Source organism: Cryptomeria japonica, chromosome 3, assembly GCF_030272615.1.
Source record: "Cryptomeria japonica chromosome 3, Sugi_1.0, whole genome shotgun sequence".
Classification (NCBI taxonomy): Eukaryota; Viridiplantae; Streptophyta; class Pinopsida; order Cupressales; family Cupressaceae; genus Cryptomeria; species Cryptomeria japonica.
In genome coordinates, this window is record NC_081407.1 from 552,395,935 (window position 1) to 552,415,596 (window position 19,662).

The window sequence follows — 19,662 nt, forward strand, 5'->3', positions numbered from 1 at the left end:
CTTGTTTTGACATCGCAGGACCATCTCCACAAGGCTAGTGTGATCTTCGAAGGAAAGCTTTATGATGTTCAAATCATCACTGCAGGCATAGACACCATCAGGTTGATGCATATCAATGAAGAAGCGATAATTGAAGTTAGGCTTAAGCTGAACGATTCCAGTTGACTACACAAGGCAAGTCTGCAATCAACAAACTGCTAGTAGTATGGATATACGAATTCCACCATCAATCAAGCACATTTCTTCCACTCATCTAATAACATGAAATCAAACATGAGAAGTATAAAGACCATGCAAATTGTCGAATCGACCCATAAATTTCACCATTTCTTCAATGAAGTTACAAGTCTTTTACAACAACATCTTGGCAACAATCTTTGCCTTCTCTCTCTACTCTACTCTAATTGCTATTCTCTCTCTATCTTCTAACTGCTTCCAACTATTCCTAACTATTCTAACTATTTCTAATTCCTTTAACTATTGCCTTTACAAAATGAAATGCCGGGGCTTATATAGTGCCCTTAATACAATTCGATGGCTTAGATCAATTTGAGATCAATGGCCAAGATTCAACAATGAAAACCCTAATTAGGGTTTGTTACAACCATTACATAACATTTAATGCTTGACCAATGATAAAATTGTATTGCTTGGACACATGTCCTCTCTAGAAAAATCGATCAATGGATAGCCGGGGTAGGTACATCGGAGTTTGTGCCACCTTCTATGAATTAGGTACATTGAACCTAGACATTGTTGAGGTGGACCAATCCGACTGGAGGAGTGATGACTAGGATGCCACCTCGTCTGACACTTGTAGCTTGGTAGATATTCAATTTGATGTTGTTGAGAAGCTATCTTTAATTAACTCTTGTTCTAACTCCTTTTGTCCTTGATTTGCAGGATGATGATGTACCTCGCCTTGGAATGCTGGATTAGAAGAAGTCGCCCTTGATGACGTTAGTCCAAAGAAGGCCGTCCTTGTCGATGCTAGGCTGGAGGAGGTCGCCCTTGTCCTTGCTTGACTGTCCTTGTCCTTGCTTGATCGTCCTTGAGGAGAGTCTTCCGACTTGTAGATCTTTCGAGCTTGGAGTCGCCATCTTGATACCTACACAACATTTCAAAATTAGTAACATGTTTTGCAACGTGTAAATATAGACTAGAAAGAGGATTTAAGTTTTAAATTAGGAAACCTCATGATAAATCTTTGAATTATCATTTCCTAAATTTAACTAAGCCACTTGAAATTGAAAATTGAGACTAGGAGAATCTCGCCATACCTCCACTTGAGAACTAAATCTAAGAAAAGATGCAAAATTAAGCAAGTTTGCTTAGGCAAAATGAAGATCAAAGTCTTCTAATGTGCTTCTTCTACCAACTTCACCACCTCTAGCCTTCAACGCCTTGAGGAAAATTCGCTCCACCTCTAGCCTTCAACAAAATTCGCTCTCCCTCTTGAATCAAAACTCGCACTTCTACTTGGATGAGATTTCGCACTTCTATTGCTCCTTCAAAATCGCACTTGGACAAATGATTGAATGATGGGTTAACATGCTCAACACACCTCCACTATATAGGCGCCTACCTCTTTATTTTCACAAAGGCCGACTTTTAGAAATAAGGCAAATAATAAGCAAATTTAAATAAAAGGGAGGCCAACTTTATAAAAATATAAAAATATAACCCCAAGCGCTCTCCCTTTTTATTTAATTTAATAATTAATCAATTTAAATGCCTTTGTATTTAATAATTTCGATTTTTAAAAGGGCCCAATCAATTATTAAATGCCTTATGCGCTATTTTTCAAATGCCATTTTAATCAAATAATTCAAAGTTTTTATCGAATTTTAGCATTTAATGTATTTCAACATTTATTGGTGCCAAAACATGAGAGATGTAAGGGATACAAACCACATCGCTCTGGTCCCTGGGAGAGGGACAGGAGCGATTATACATTTAGGTCCTCCATCTTGCATTTTTCACGTTTGAAACTTCATCTCCTACGTTCAAACTGGGATCTTCATTCGTAACTTGATGCTTGACCGATTCTATTTTGTAAATGAATGCCTCTTAGAACCATCATCGCCCTGGTCCTTGATTGAAGGACAGGAGCGAACCTTGCATTTAGCTCAAATTTGCCAACCTTTTGTCTTTAACCTCTCGTTCATCATCTTCTTAAAGATATTTTCAACCTTGTGCAACCTTGCCCTGACGTAATTTTTTGAAGGAAATGACCAGTTTAGTAGAAATCGCCCTGGTCCTTGACTGAAGGACAGGAGCGAACCTCTGTTCCTTGGGCTGGATTTATTAAAATTCGAAGGGGAAGTCTAAATAACCAAGATTTCGCCCTGGTCCTTGACTGAAGGACAGGAGCGAACTTTCATTTGTAGGCTCAATCATTCTTTGCCAATGTTTAAAACTATCTTCAATGGATCCGCTATGCTCCCCTTCACTTATCTTTGACATGGAATTTGCTTCAAATTGGTGAGAAATTTGTCTTAGGAAGAAATCGCTCTGGTCCCTTGGAGAGGGACAGGAGCGCCTAGGACAAAATAGGCTTCATTGGCGTCTTGCACTCTTCAAAATTATATTCAATAGATTCGTTACGCCTCCTTTTACTTGCCTCAAACTTAAAAACTCATTTCACTTCGCCAAAAACTTGTCTTGTGGAGGAATCGCTCTGGTCCCTTGGAGAGGGACAGGAGCGCCCTAGCCAGTCACCTTGGGCCCTTGGAGAGGGACAGGGGCGAACTTGTTACTTAGGCTGATTTTCTTCATTGTGGCGTACTTAAGTTATATTCAACGGGCAAAACATACTTCCCTTGACCTCCTCAAATCGCGAAACCACTTAAATCTTGCAAGGATAATGCGAAATTGGAATTCAAGCTCCGGTCCTTCAGTGAGGGACAGGAGCGATTTTTGCTCTCAGGGCCAAATCTTTTTACTTTTCACTTCAAATTTCCTTCGCGGAGGAAAATATCATCTCTTTACACGCCATGAATAAAAGTTTGAGTCCAAACAAGGTCTAAAAATGTGTATATGAATAAAATCGCTCTGGTCCCTTGGTGAGGGACAGGAGCGAATTTACCTTTCTAGACAAATACTCCATCATTTCATCGTCGTTAATCAAGTCTGGATGCTCTATCACGTTTATTTTGTCCTCCATCATGCCTTTGATGTCTCAATTTGTCCAAACGAGGTCAAGAATGACTCCACTAAGCTTTTTCGCTCTGGACCCTTGGTGAGGGACATGAGCGATTCGCCTTGGACCCTTGGAGAGGGACAGGAGCGCTTTTGGCTCTGGATCCTCAGTGAAGGTCAAGAGCGAAATTTGACTTTTCGAACTCTCTATCAGGACAATTTTAATGGAATATAACATTTAAGTATAAGAAAAATCTTTCTTTCTTATACTTTAAGTTATATTCCATATATACTTTCAGGATGTTTGAGAGTGGTTTCAGACCTCCAGGAGTTATATTGCAAAATCTAGTTTTTTGAGGTTTTTCAGTTTCCAGACTTAGTCAAATTCAGGATCAGGGCATTCCAGACTTAGCCAAATTTCAGGATCAGGACTTTCAGACTTAGCCAAATTTTCAGGACCTGCTATCCTATTTATCTCCCCGACAGCACTCAAAATGCAAAGGCTAACTAACAAAACCCTAAAAGACCAAAAAACAAACCCTAAAAAGCAAAAAAAAGCAAGGGTCCCCATTTGCAATGGGGCAATGTGTGAAATGGTCACAACAGTACCTTAGCAGTCATCACCCAAGGGAGTGAGAATAGATGCTTCAAACTTAAAGGAACTATCAAAGGACATAAAGTAATCACATTAGTTGACACGGGAGCCTTCACATGGAATGACCAAGCCCAACAGGCCTTTGATCAACTGAAAATAACCATGAGCTCGTGCCCAGTATTAGCCATTCCTAACTTCTCTATACCTTTTGAACTACAATGTGATGCATCTGGGGAGGGAATTGGGGTAGTCCTCATGCAAAAGAAACACCCCCTAGCCTTTGAGAGTCGTAAACTTACCGAAGCAGAAAGACACTACTCCATCTATGACAAAGAAATGCTAGCCATAATGCATGCCTTGGCCAAATTTCGCCAATACCTCGTCTGTGGGAAGTTTGGTGTGAAAACCGATCATAACAGTCTACGCTTCTTCTTGAGCCAAAGGGACCTTAATGATAGGCAACAAAAATGGGTTAGCAAAATACAAGCCTATGACTTTGATATTGAATATGTAAAAGGGGTGAATAACAGGGCAGCAGATGCATTATCCCGAAGGGCACACCTCAATGCCCTTACCAGCATCTCGAAGGACTGGAAGGAAGAAATCCTAAAGGAATATAAGCAAGATCCACAAACCAAGGAAATCTTGGAGGGAAACCTTCCCAATGAAGACTTTAAAGTTAGGGGAGACCTCATCTTGTACAAGGGAAGGGTATATTTGACCCCTCAAACCAAATTCAAGCACAAGCTTCTAAAAGAATTCCATGATAACCCCCTGGCCGGACATCAAGGATACTATAAAACTTATAAACACATAAGAGAAAAGTATGCATGGAAAGACCAAAAAAGAGATGTCCATACATACGTACAAGAGTGCCTAACTTGTCAGCGAAATAAAATCGAACTCACTCACCCAGCAGAATTGCTTCAACCATTACCTATTCCCAAACAGAAGTGGGAGAGCATTTCGATGGACTTCATAACAGGGTTGCCAAAAACACAAGGGAAAGATAGCATTTTTGTGGTGGTAGACAGACTCACGAAGTATGCCCACTTCCTTGCAGTCTCCACCGAATACAAAGTCTATCAAATAGCCGATTTGTTCTTCAGGGAAATTTTCAGACTCCATGGACTCCTTTTGAATATTGTCAGCAACAGAGATAGCAAGTTTATTAGCCAATTCTGGCAAGAACTCTTCAGAATGGCAGGAACGGTCTTGACCCCTAGTACCAGTTACCATCCTCAAACGGACGGGCAAACCGAAATAGTGAACAAATGGATAGAGGGCTACCTAAGGAATTATGTTACAGGGCAACAATAGGCATGGGTAAAGCGGTTACACCTAGGAGAACATTGTTACAACACGACACACCACATGTCAATCGGGATGAGTCCTTTTCAAGCCTTGTACGGCTATGAGGCCACAAGCTTTGGAGAACTAATAAACCAGGAAAGTAAAGTACCAAGAGCACAAGATTTTGTTCAACAGAGTAAGGATATCATGAAGACCTTGAAAGAGAATCTACAACAAGCCCAAAATCAACAAAAGATCTATGCAGACAGAAAGCGTACAGAAAGGACTTTTGAGGTTGGAGATCTAGTGTTTTTAAGGCTACAACCTTATAAGTAATCTTCCCTCAAGAAGAATGGGGCTGAAAAATTGAAACCCTGATTCTACGGACCCTATAAAGTAACTCGAAGGATTGGGGAAATAGCTTATGAACTAGAACTCCCCAAAGACGGTAAAATACATAATGTGTTCCACGTCTCCCGCCTCAAAAAGGTTCTCGAGCAACACTTGGCTCCGTGCAGTGAACTACCACCCTTAGATGATGAAGGGAAACTCACCTTGTACCCTGAGGTCATTCTAGATACATGGGAAAAGGCGCTAAGGAACCAGACCATTGCCGAACACCTGATTAAATGGAAGAATCTTCCCCATGAGGATGCCACTTGGGAAAAAGAGGAAGATCTAAAGATGCTTGAGCACAAGCAAAATTGAGACGGAGGGACTGTGATAACCCCTAAGGTATCACATAATGTAAAATTATTTAAATAAATGTCAATATATATATAGATTAATTAAATAAGGTTCTAAATGAATAAATGATTAAATTAATAAAATACATTTAATATATATTAAATGTCAATCAATATTTAATACATTTAAAATATGACAAGTGTGATTTATTTATTATTTAATAATTCTTTTAAAAACTAAATGAAATTAAATAAATAAATAAAATCAAATTAGACTATGCATATCATAACGCATTTAATGCCCCCCCCCAGATTACCTACGCACAAGAGGTGCGACGGTAATCACAGCCTGGGCTATGATCACCGCCGCACCCCTCCATGCGGAAGGGAACTGTGAAGGGGTACAACCCCTCACGAGATACAAGTAACAAGTGGAAAGAAGAAGGGCGGGGAAGAAGGAGGACCAGCAGCGGTGGAAAGAAAAAGAGACTTGGCTGCGTGCAAACAGGTACGTGTTATGTGTTTTTCACGCAATGTTAATAATATGTTAATATATGTAAATGGTATATAAGGGTCAGCATGCTATTACAATTTGTTTTATTTTAATAATGAATATAAGTAATATGTTAATATCAAAGAACGTAGGTAATTAGCATGTTAATGTTATTTACTTCATTAATGAATACAATATACAGGTTAACACATTAGGGAATGAACATGTTTGATTAATGAAATTAATAACAATATGTAATAGTTAGGCATATTTAAAATATATGTTAACAAATACGTATTAAGGAATATTTAAGAATATATGTTAATAATGTGAATTACGAAATGGAAATAATAATAAAATTGTCAAATGCAATATAAATATGATTAAATAATGAAGGCCATAGGGGGGGAACTCCCTTAAGCCTAATGGAGGGATACACGAATCCCTGGTTGGCAGTATATATATATACTGATGATCTATATGCATATATGAATGGCTTGGTTGACAAGTTCATCCAAGAAGAGACGGATCTGGTCGGTCCCCTCTAGTGGACTTGGGTGTTGAGGTACATCACCCAAGGCAAGGAATTGACTTATGGTCTGCCTTGGATGGCTTGGGTGTAAGAGACAGGAATCAAATTAAAACCTTGGTTCCTGGATGGCTTGGATGTAAGAAATTACATCCAAGACAGGAATCGAATTCACCTTTGTTTTCCTGGATGGCTTGGGACCAAGAGTGGTTCCAAGAAGGTGAGCCTCACAGGCGCCTAAGGACATACTTTGTATGGCATCGTATCCTTTTTATAGATAAGAATTGTGATTAATGTTAATTAAGTAATCTTAAATTGCAAGATGATTTAGTGACAAATTGATGTATATGTTGTATTCTAACAATTTGTTTTGCAGGACAGTGATCCCTAACTAGTAGGGACATTACAACTTTACTTGCAGTAGGGTCTTAGAAACCTGATTACAAGTAAACTTGTTTTTATAAAGTATTTGTGCACTTGCAATCGGGTTCCTAAAACCCAATGACAAGTGAAGGTCGCTTTACAAGGACATGAAATAAAGTTACTTGCAGTTGGGATTTTGAAACTCGATTGCAAGTATGAAGGTATTTATTTTTTCCCTTGTAAGTTGTGATTACTTGCAATCAGTTTTCTAAATCCTGATTGCAAGCCCTTGTTTTGCCTTTGCATTGTACTTGCAATCGGGCATTGAAACTCCGTTTGCAAGCATAGTCTTCCTACATGGTTTTTTATCATTGCCTTTCACTTGCAATTGGGTCTCAGAACCTCGATTGCAAGTATGTTTTCTGAGTTTGTGCTTTCATAGTTCAGTTGCACTTGCAATCGGGTTTCAAAACCCCAATTGCAAGTTAATACTTACCTTGCAAACCTCTCACACTTGCAATCGGGTTTCAAAACCCTGATTGCAAGTTGGTGCCTTTTGTGCAAGCATGCTTACTTGCATTGGGGTCTCCAAGACCCGATTGCAAGTGTAAGTTTTAGCATTTTTTCCCCTAACTTGCATTCTTCCATTTCCGCATTCCAAGTTCGCTGCAATCTACTTGCACTCGCATTCCACCTCCCAAGATCCGAAATTCAGCTTGTCTCCACATACTCTCATTCCCACATTTTCCCTTTGCAAGATCAATACTTGCAATCGGGTTTCTAAGATTCGATTGCAAGATTTGTCGATGCATGTAAGAACAGTAAGCAAAAGCCGATGCTGTCATATGTTGATGACATTAAATGAAAAGAGTACAGTGTCATATGCATAGAGAGAACTTCTCCTAAAGAATCAATATTACCCCAAGCAAGAAGATGAGGTTGGAGTTCATTGGCGAAGGACATAAGAACTATCAAGGATGCAAGTTGATGTTCCTAGACAAATACCTTCACCGATCTTGACTACTTCAAGTTCCAGCATCTTGTAGTAGCATGAAGATCTCTTAGATAGAGGATGATGTAAATAGAGTTGTATCTTAGACACTTAGATTAGTTTCAATTATGCATTTGTAATTTCCCTTTGACAAATTACATGTAATGCCAAAAATTGTAATTGCAAGTAGTCACATTACTTGCATTCTTGTAACTTGTAATAACATGTAAACGAATTACAAGTCGAAAGCCAGTAGGATTGTAATTTGGAATAAGTCTTAGTTAGTTGGGCTTCTCTCACTTTTTGCTCTTAGCTCCTCTCCTATATATACAGGGGGGTGCTCTTTGTAATTTTTTTCTTTTTAGTAAGCAAGAAAACTCTGTAGAAATTTATAGTCATAAAGACTTTGTGCTTCATACTTTTAAATTGTTTTCTCAAGTAATATCAAGAAGGCTTTGAGTTTCAAACTTTGTGTTGAAGTCTTACCCTTATATCCATTGTGTTCTTATGTCATAGTGGTATATTTTTTGCATTTGCTTGAGGTTCTAATAGAGTTGTTGAAAGGAGCTTTAATCTGACTTCTTGTAGACTTTGTACTACAAGTATTGAGGGTTAAATTATTGTAGTTATGTATTCAAATCTAAGAAGAGTTGCAAGACTTTGTGCTTGTGGTCGTTCCCATTTGAAGTAGTTCAAAAGTGCACCATATCAGCAGACTTTGTGTTGTTATATGCTATAAGTTGTTCTTGTTTAAATCATTTTGGAAAGGTAGATAGGATAATGGAAAGTAAAGACGTTGAGTTTTGTTTCTATTTTTCTGTCCCAGGGAAGTGACGGAAGACTTTGAGCTTTCATGGAAACTTTACTTCCTTTTTGTATAAACAAATTTGTAATTGTTAAAGTTCTTTAAGTTGCTGTATTTGTTTTCTTAACTGCTGTTTCTTTTTTAGGAAGAGAAAAGAAAATCATCTTTTTTGAAAAAAGAGAAAAGGATGTTGTCCCACCCAAGTTAGATTAGTGTTTAGTTAGTAATAGTAGAAAAGGGGGAGCCTTCCCTTAGATTAGGGGAGTTTTTAACCCACACGTTGTGGTTGAAACCACAATTTTGCATATCTTCCCAAGTGTACAAAATTTTCAACCAATAGATTAAACATAGGCAACATCAAACATAGAGCTTAGAATTATCACAGTGAGCTAATCATTGGCCAAGGACAAATAAAGTGTATCCTCAATTATTCCTCCAGCAACCTGATGCCATTGAGCACCTAGCTTCCCACTTGCTGCATGAAGTGGCTGCTACCTGAAAATGGATATGCTCTAAAACATTGAGTAAATTTTTGTTTATCTGTTCTCTTCTGTTTCTTTACTTTGTTTAGATGTTTTTATTTTTGTTGAGATTTTCATTCCATGAAGGATAGTTGATTTTCACACCATGATGGCTGTTTTCCATGACTAGTCACTAATCTAATGATATTTCTCATCGATGTTGTGAATAATCACAAGGCCCCTTCCCATAAAAGCTAAATATCATTAAAGGTTTTCAGTTTTCTTTGTAGCAATTTGTGTCTCGGCAAGGGCAGCACAAAGAAAGAGCTTTGATATGCAGTTTATGGGAGAGTATCCAGGCTCAAAAAACTTGTAGACATGGGTGCTTCAGAATTGCAAACCTAAGTGATCTATTGAATTTCTCAAGATGCCCAATAGCTATTCTATGACTACTTTTATTCCAAAGCCAAAAAGGATACAACATATTAAGGAGGCCAATTATTCAATAACAAATTTGGTATATTTATGTCAATACTATGGGAGGCATGCCTAATACACTTTTGGTTTGGCTAAGTCTGCCCTTTTTTGAACCTGGGGAGTGTACCCAACTTAAAAATAGTCGTCTTGGAGTAGAAATGTCCAGGGGATGCAGGGATGCCTTGAAAACATCCTTGGCCATCCCCTAATTTGGCAGAAAAAATGGGACGCTTTTTGGACGTTTGGAAAACTTGTGGAAACATCCTCGGACGATGAGGTGTCCTCAAAATGGGGAGGAGACACCTAGGCATCCCTTGACCGTCCTGGGGATGCCTAGCCATCCCTAATGGCAATGCAAAAAAACTAAGTTATCGATTCGGGTACGAGTACAGATACAAAATCGGTACGGAATCGCGGAATTAGCAATCTCTTTTTCCCGTTGGGTACATGTATGGGTATGTCCGTACACACACACATATACATATATTATATATATGTTCAAACATTAAAATTATAAAATATAAACTATCACTATCATTATTACAATGATACAATCCATACAATGTAACTTTCCCATATATAAAAGATAAATCCATAATTGCCAATAAATATTCATAATATCGTAAATGTAATATCATATTCATAATTTGCAAAAATGATAATATTCAACTTTCAAGTCTCGAAATGTCATGACATAATGAAAATTCAAATTACAAGCGATATGGCCTATGGGATTTAATCTCCATATTCTTCTTCATTTGAAGCATCAAGCCCAAGCCCAAGTCCAAGGTCATCATTTGGGTTAAATTCAGCATCATTTGAACCACAATCCATTGGAATGCCACTCCCACTAGCTATGTCTCCTTCAAGTTCCATGGCTGCCTCGTCTATAGAGACCTGGTCAAGCTGTGCAACTGTAGCATCTAAATCAGTACATGTAGGGGCTAGATCCCAATTCCTTGTTGCACCTGCATTATATTCGGGTTTCTTATTTGACAATAGACGAAGGTTGGAGTGTATGTAGACCAAATCCTCTGCTTTCTTTGCACCCAAACGATTATGTTTGACTGAGCAAATGAGAGAGCATGTACTCCAATTTTGCTCAGCTGAAGAAGAAACTTGCAACCTGTTAAAAGTTAAAACATAACAAAATAACAATATTTTAATATGATATCATCAAATGAAATTGGAAAACTATAAAAATAAAAAATAAAAAGATACATACTTGGGAGAGAAGTTTAATTGCAAGAAGCTGCAAGAAAATGGAGCCTTGACCATGCACATACCACCACTCATCAGCATCCATCCCATATTTGGCTTGAAGAGCTATAGCATCATGATATTTTGTAGATACAAATTGGCCAAACTCCCTCAAGACAATATTTCTAGTCTCATTTGAATAAATCTTTTTAAAGGCAGCCCTATAGCTAGCAACCTCTGCATCTCTATATGTTGGCACCCTCCTTGGTGTTGCAAGCATCTCTGTGCTATAAAATTTTGGCGTCAAAGCAAATGCTTAGAGATGTAAGGGGGTGGTCATCTTGTTCCAACTATCAACAACAATTTGTTGCACAACTTTGAAAAATGTTTCTGTTGGGTCATTTTCCTTTTTTTGTATTACTTCTCTCATTTTCTCCACCATGCAGTCCATGCCATCATAAATTTCACCCAAACAGGGGCGATCGGTATCATCATACCTAATCATGCTCGTGATGGGCTCGATGAAATTCAAAACATATTCCATATCATCCCACCATTTCTCATCAAGGATCAATACTCTTACTTCTCGAGCTCTTTCTGTGTTGGACTGCTTCCGTACACTCCACAAGGTGTTGATAACCATAGAACTCAAGGCCTCTCACACCTTCACAAATCGTCGTAAGACGAGCATGTGAGGTGCAAATCGTGTTTCGGCAACCTAATATGACAAAAAAATACACAGCATATATCAACTATAAAAAATAAAAAATAAAAAATTTAAGATAAAATTTAAATTACTAATTACCTTTAACAACTCCAACTTGGAGAAGGTCCTAGAAATGGCTTGTGACATATGATGATTAGTCACAAACATTTGAATCTCCTCGCCCTTCCCGTACACTTGTTTCACCCAATCAATTTTTGTGCCAATCTTTTTCATGATTAAATTGAGTGAGTGGACTGCACATGGTGTCCAAAAAATGTGACCATATTTAGCCTCCACTATAGACCTAGCTGCTCTTCAATTTTTAGCTTTGTCCGTTATGACTTGGACAACATTTTGAGGCCCTACCATGTCAATAGATTCTACAAGGATATTGGCAATGAAACTTGCATCTTTCACTTGCCCCTCACAATCCATTGCTTTCAAAAACATTGCCCCTTTAGGGCACATTGCTATAACATTGATCAATGACCTATTTTTACAATCTTTCCATCTATCGGATATGATGGACACACCTGTTTCCGGCCATGTATCTTTGATGACTTTCAATTGTGTCTCTACAAAAGATTTCTCCTTTGTCAATAAGGTGGTTTGCACCTTTTCATACCTGGGACAAACATAATCAGGAGGTGTATTACAAAGGGTATGCACTATGTCCCAAATGTAAGGTGATCTAACAATGTTGAAAGGAAGCTCACTGCCATAAATGCAACGACCAATGCTCTGATCTGCAACCACTCTCATTTCATTTTTGAAGGCACTATCCTATGGGCCTCTTTTTCATTTAACCACAACATTCTCTAGTTTAGAAGGTGGTGGTATTGGCATAAAAGGATGTGGTCCAGCTAGTGTTGTGGAGCCACTACTACTAGAAGGCCTCTTTGAGCTTGCCTTGGCAAGAGGATGATTGTGTTTTTGGTTTGTTGCTTCTCCTATCAACTTCCTCTTGTTCTCTAATATTTTCCATAACTAGAGCTTTTGGCAACCCTTTGCCATCTGAGCCCTTACAAAATTTTATTTCACATCTAGGGATGAAGCAAAGGTGACCTTTCACTCGATAGTATGATCTGGTATACTCAATGCCACAATGGGTACACCGCTAAAGAAAACTCCCACCACTAGACATTTGCTTGATCATTGTTGTATAATGCCAAAGTGGTGAATCGACATCAATTTTAAAGGGTTTCTATTGAGTTTGGGCTTGCACTTCCAGTCTAAGCGATTATGTATGATTATATGAATAATGCATCTAAAATAGAAAATAAAAAACTCAACATTATTGAAAAAAATTGAAAAAAATCGGCATTATAACCCCATGTTATGCATATAAAGTGTAAAAAAATATACAATACTTATTTTAAAAAAAAAAAAAACTTTAAAAAATCTTAAAAAAATTCTCGAAAATTTGGAAAAAATGAGGATTCATTCACCTTTGATGGCTAAATATTCCTTCTCCAATGATTCCTACGCTTTTGATGCGTGTCTCACACCTCCATAGCCTTCACTTTCAAAGAAAAATGCATTCACATTCAAAACCTGCTTGGAGAGAAAACAACTTGAAAGATGCAAATAAAATGAGAAGAATAAAATGCACTATAAGGGTGAAATTAGGGTTTAAAGAAAAAAACAATCATTAAAAATTTGTTTTCAATAGAAAAGCTACTTTTTGACCCGTGGGCCCCATTTTTGGGCACTCATAGGCCTGGGTTCTCCCCTATTGCGACCTAGGTGGCCGGGTTCTCTGTGGGTCCGCATTTCAGAGAACCCATCCACCTGGGTCACACCCGGGGAGAATCCAGGGGTGGACTAGGCTCGGACCTGGCTCCGATTCTGGGGGGTCCTTGGAGAATCCAATATCTTAGCAGAAAAAAGTAAATTTTAAAAGAAAAACCTCAAGAAAAATTAAAAAATAAAGGGGTAGCTTCCTCACCCCTTCGCAAAAGACCTAAATCTAAAAACAAGAACAAAAGTAGAAATAAAATTCATTTGTGTCCATCAAAAAATTTGAACAGTAGAAAGAAGAAGATAGTGCATAGGTTGATGAGGAGGAGACACATGTATAGTTGGGGTTCCATTGGATGAGATAGCCTCTCATAGTGGTAGTGATTTAGTCTCCGATTTTGATGTAGTGTTAGGGGAGGCTGATTAGGGACAGCTGCATATTTAATATTTCTATATATTTCATGTCATTTTGTAGTTGAACTTGAAACTTGCAGCCTTTGGGCATTTTGATGTAATTTTTATTAATATGTTGTGTTACTATATATTGTTGTCATTGTGAATTTCATCATGGAATGCAATGAAATGGTTGTGTTAAGGTTCTATGATGTATATGATGATTGTCTCATGAATACTATAATATGAATATCTGAATTTTTTTACATTTAAAAAATTTCCTATATTTTTTTAATAGCTGTCATTTCAAAAATGGCTCCCTCTTGTCCCTATCCTTGAAAAGAATCCCGTCATTTCCGCTCTATCCAATCCCCGAAATGTGGGGTAACATAGCTGCCCTTACTCCAAGAGAGTACTAGAGAAATCTTCTCTACAAAAAATAGGAAATGGGTCTGGAGGCTTCATAGCACCATTTGAACTCACTCTTCAAATGGGGGTGTTCCACAATGTACAAATAGGTATCAATATTGATCTTGAAAAGCCTCTGGTAGATAGAATCTTACTGGAAAGAGATGGTATTGAATGGGAGCACATTGATTATGAAAACATTCCATTCTGATGTTAAATTTGTAATCAACATGGTCATTTGGTTTCAGTCTCTCCAACCAGATCTTCTCCTTAGAAATCATACAAGACAACATGTTTGAGTTGAAATCAACACCTGCCATTGCTGGGATATAGAGAAAGTGCAATTGCAGCTCAGCTGCCAGCAAGTCCTTCAAAGCTAATTGTTGAGCAATTTACATCACTAAACCAAACAAAAACGGAGACAACTGAAACATTGAATGCTCCGAGAAGGAGAAGAGGACAACCCTACAAAACTTACTTAAGGAAAGATAAGGCTCTTCATGGATTACAAAAGTATTACGACTTATCAAGGAATTAGAGTAGACATTATATTGGTACAATATATTACAATACAAGATGTTGATCAGTCAAAATTTTCCATTTCCTCTCGGGCATCAAAAAATTAGCGTTCAAGGTATCAAATGGCTTTTCTGGTGGTGTCCTTATTCATTGGGATTGTTTAAAAGTCCAACTTCACTCTTACAGCCACCATCCTTGGGGCTTATTGCCTGGTTTCTTTTTTATGCATTTGTTCTCTACACTTTATTTGGCAAATGTTTACATTCCTCCTTACAGTACATCCAAAGATGACGGTTGCTAACATGAAAACTGGTGGCTATTTGCCAGGTATACCCATGTTCTTTAATACTGCCATTGCCCAAAATACATTTAATTACCTTCAACATTGCTGGGTGAGAGCCATTACTTTGTTTCATTAATTTTTTATTAAATGAATCAATACACTGCCCTTGCTGAGAAGGTTTCTTGGAGAACTAGAACTTCTACCTGCCGTGACATAAATGCCTAACATCAGCCACACATGCCACAGTAGCTCCATTGATGATCCTGCAAGAGGTAGCATAATACACTAAAGACATAAAAAGACCAACTGGAGAATGTCCATTTGGAGAGCATAACCCATCACAACAAACAAGGAACAAAGGAGAAACACAAATAACAACTACTGCAATTTGCTCCTGCAAACCTTTTACATGTGTGCCACTATCATTTCCAATTAGGTCTTCAGTCTATTAGCTCAAAAGCTTGTGGTTTAATAATTTCAAACTTACAACTTGAAGAAAAAAGGCCACCCTATCAAGGAGGTTGGTCATCATCATCAATCAATCAGACATATTACGACTTTCCATAATTAGAGAGATCTATCCCTTTATTTGCTAGAAGGTCAACAACTTTATTTTGTTCTCTAACAATGGGCAAAGGAGACTGACTCAAATCAATGTTTTAAGCTTATAAGATTTCTTCCATAATGTAGCAAGGCTTCCAATTTGGGCAATTGGCTTTTTCCAAGACGTTGATTGCAATCAAAAAGTCCCTCTCTAGTGATTTATTGTGACTTCCTTTCATATAATCCATAATCAAACTTGCTTCATTTTTAGTTTTCAACCCAATTTTCTTGACCCACCTTTCAAGAAAACCCTCGAAGCATCACAAAGTACATATCTAGCTCTTTGCTAGAATCTGATTGCCTTAATCACCATTGAATTTCAGCTTCCAATCCTGCACGGGTGCCTTCCATTTGACATTTCTTGCTACATTCTTAGGAACTACTAACCCATTAATGAGAAGCCCAAGATTCACTCTGATTGTACTGGTTCTTGGTATTTCATGCCAGATGCATTTTCAAATTGATGGGCTGGCCAGTCATCCAGCTTTATATCCCCATTATTTATTCTGTGAACATTTTGTTTAGTATCTCTTTCAAGTTCCTTCCATCATTTAGAGCCCATCTCTTCTCAAAGCTTGAACTGATCCTGGTTCATTGTTGTCACTGGTGTCTGAGTTATCACCATAATCACTTCTTTGCCTAGAGTTTGAGAATGTTTTGTTTTCGCTTTCAATGTTCATTGCCTTGCTGTATGCTTCTTTGTAAGACGAAAGTGGCATGACCTTCATCTTCCTCCACAATGAGGGTATCAGTTCCTCAATGAACCATCATTTCTTTCACTTGTGAGTGGGTTTCCTCCACAATGAGGGTATCAGTCCCTCAATGAAGCATCGTTTCTTTAATTCTTCAGCAGGTTCTTTTTTACTCAATATTTCTTTGAGCTTATGATTATAAGCAAAGACATATTCATGTTTTCCTTCTTAGTTATAGATTCTAGTGACAATTTCATTATTTTCTCGAAGAAACTTGAGCTCTTTCTCAAAGGCCTTGTGCAAAATTCCACACAATTTTTTTGCCAGTGTTGCATTTGTAAGCTAGTCAATTGTCACTCCCTGAGTATCTGGGAATGACCATGTCCAATGCCATTGACCAGTTTGTCCATTAGCTGTTCAGACTCCAAATAGTTGTGCATGATTTTTTGAATGGCACACTGAATCTTCAGACCCATCACCAGTGAATCTTGGCAGTATCTGCCTCTGAAAACTTGGGCTGGGTAGTGGAGTATCCATCACTGGTTTCTTTCTTGATGGATTGCAATGGTAAGATCCTACTCAAGAAGGTTTGACTAGCTCTGCTCTTACAGCACTGTTAGACATGTCTGGATCCTCAACCCTTGTAGTCCCAGTAATTCTGTACAGTACTTTCTTCATTGACAAACCCACTTCATTCTGGTCCTATTTCTTAGTCTGGGACTCTGGTGTCATTGGTTCAATGTCTTCCAGGAATAATTCTTCAATACCTTCAAAATGTCAATACAGATTTGATTTTGTATTGTGAACCAAAGTGATATTGTTCATTAAGCTATTCCTTGAAATGATATGATAATCTTGTAAGCTGATTGTTTATGATTCACAGTACTTATATACGATGTAATCTTTTTTCATTAATAAATTTTGTTTGCTTATTAAAAGAAAGAAATTTTGCAAATCTGTTAATCAGCTGTAGATGTGTCACCAAATTCTCTCATTTTTTTTTAATATGAATTTGAATCTAGTTATTTGTTGACAATCACATTGTTTTATTGTAGTGGGATACAGAGTGATTCTGACTATGCAGAATCATTTTCCCGCTCCAGATGGTTGAGCTTAAGCTGGGGCCCAAAGAAGATAAAATCAGTAAGGTTCCTCTTCTTGGTTGTTCTTGCAAATGTATTCCTATATTATTTCGTTGAGTTTAGATATAAAGTAGGTTGCCATTTTCTCTCTTTATCTGAGGAGTTTTTATTATGTTGTATTCCTGCCTCTGTTTATAAATTGTCTTTTATCTTTTACTATGGCTTGATTCATTCTCTGATCCTGCTTATTAGTTATAAAGGTAAAGGTAATTTGTTATTTAAGGAGGGATTGAAACAAAAAAATTAAACTTGTAATTGAAGGAGATTTGTTTTGAAATAAGAAGAAACTTTATTTTCTGGAAGTGAGAATTAGCTGGACATATACAATGTATTGGTATCTGTACTCAATTCTGCAGTACTGAAATTTACTTAATTCCTGTTCTATATGATTTTCCATTGCCTTGTACAACTTTCAGCATCCAATAGTTTATGTAAATCTATGAGATATCTTACTAATTTGTGACACATCTTTGTCAGATGTGAATTTTGGGAATTATTTGTTTTACAGCACATTGCAGACTCCTCAATTTCAGCTTGAGGATAAATGAATTGACAGAAAAGAAAAAGCCTTAGAGATTAGATGCCAAGCTTCCAAACTGAAAAAGTAACAATGTCTAATATGCCGATTATTTATCTTGTATCAGGCACTAATGCACAGAGGGGTAAGCAGAAGTGACGCTGAGAGAGCTCTTCAACATATATTCAGTGATACTGATAAAATGGAAGAAGAGAAAAAATGGGGCATGTCCGATTCAGCTAGGGCACATCTTATGGCCCAGGCAACTAAAAAATGGTTGCAAGGAGGAAACGTTTCATTTCAGACACGTAAAACAAGAATGATATGGTGGCTTCAGTATAGAGGCTTCAACTGGGATGTAATCAATCCTATGTTGAAGGAGTTGCAGGCTAAGTATCCGGTACACTAAACCAAAGAAGATTTTTCTGATTTGTGTCATCAGCAATTTTTGCCCAGAATGGCTTCGAACCTTAAAATAATTGTACACCAGCATAATTTATCATTCTAAAGTTGTTTGAGAATTATTCTGAAACATATGGCATATGTTCTTGCAATGTCAACTTGCTATTCTAGAGGCATTAGTTTCTAAAATATAAGTCTATTTTTACAATTAGGTAGACATTGATTGTCATTTTCCATAAATTGCAAGTAGAATTATATATTTAATATTCACTATGTAGTTTGTTGATTTCTGCTAATTACTACTTGTATAAATTCAAAATCCAACTAATCAAATGCCGATTCTGATTTCTACTCTTTCCTTGCCTACGCATGAAATTCTATCTATCACCTACTACATCAGCGTGCATCAAAATTTTGTTGAACTGTAATTTTTTTATTTTTTTATTTTTTTATTAAAGCAAAAACAGGTTTTGAAGGGACCCGAAACCCTTAACAAAAGGAGATCAGTTTGGACTTAAGAAGACATTAAGCCAAAACAGACCACAACAACAAAGCAGCCCCATAGAAAACATTTGCAATATCACAACGATGGGGTAGAGACAAAGCCAATCAGGGAATAAAACTCCCAAAAACAAAGACATGGGTTTTAACAGAAGGCTCCCACAACCTGAAACAAAACCAAAGAAAGACCAGAAAAAATCCAGCCAGGGCTCCCCCAAACTAAAACCATCAAGATTTACACTTAGAACTACTCTTGTGGGAGCGAAGAGTCATATCAAAAGAGAGTTTTGAACGCTTAGCTTTCTTACTCTTAACAATAATCCAACCCTCCTCCACCTGTGCTGCCTTGTTATGTCAAGCCAGCGAAAGTCCACCGTCAATTTGAGAAAGATAACCAACAAAAAGAGCGTTCACCATATCAGGGGAATCAACAACATTCCTCCCTACATCGAAAGAGCCACCGAGATTGATAGCCAGAACGCTATCACTAGACACAACATCCTGAGGCCCAATCCCTCTCACATTTAGGGAACCACCATGTACAACCTGCTCAGCATCAACGTTCCCTCCCTTTGACACATCCAAAGAAGATGCCGCATCAACGATCCCACCATTTGTGGTCTTCGATGGGGATGCCACAACACCTCGTGAATCCAACACAACCACCTGAGAAAAACTTTTAGGTTGCTTAGATTTTTTCTCAACCATATAGTGTTGTTCAG

At 37.7% G+C, this 19,662-nt stretch overlaps 1 protein-coding gene across 2 annotated transcripts in view; it reads left to right on the forward strand.

Moving 5' to 3' along the window:
• LOC131029888 (uncharacterized) overlaps nt 1-18,656 on the forward strand; it is a 157,714-nt gene extending 139,058 nt beyond the window's left edge. For both annotated transcript variants that reach the window (XM_057960545.2, XM_057960546.2), the window contains 2 exons: nt 17,434-17,521; nt 18,165-18,656. In XM_057960545.2, the coding sequence (XP_057816528.1) occupies nt 17,434-17,521; nt 18,165-18,446 (370 nt within the window). In that variant the 3' untranslated portion in view covers nt 18,447-18,656. The remainder of the gene's footprint in view (nt 1-17,433; nt 17,522-18,164) is intronic.
• The last annotated feature ends 1,006 nt before the right edge of the window (nt 18,657-19,662 follow it).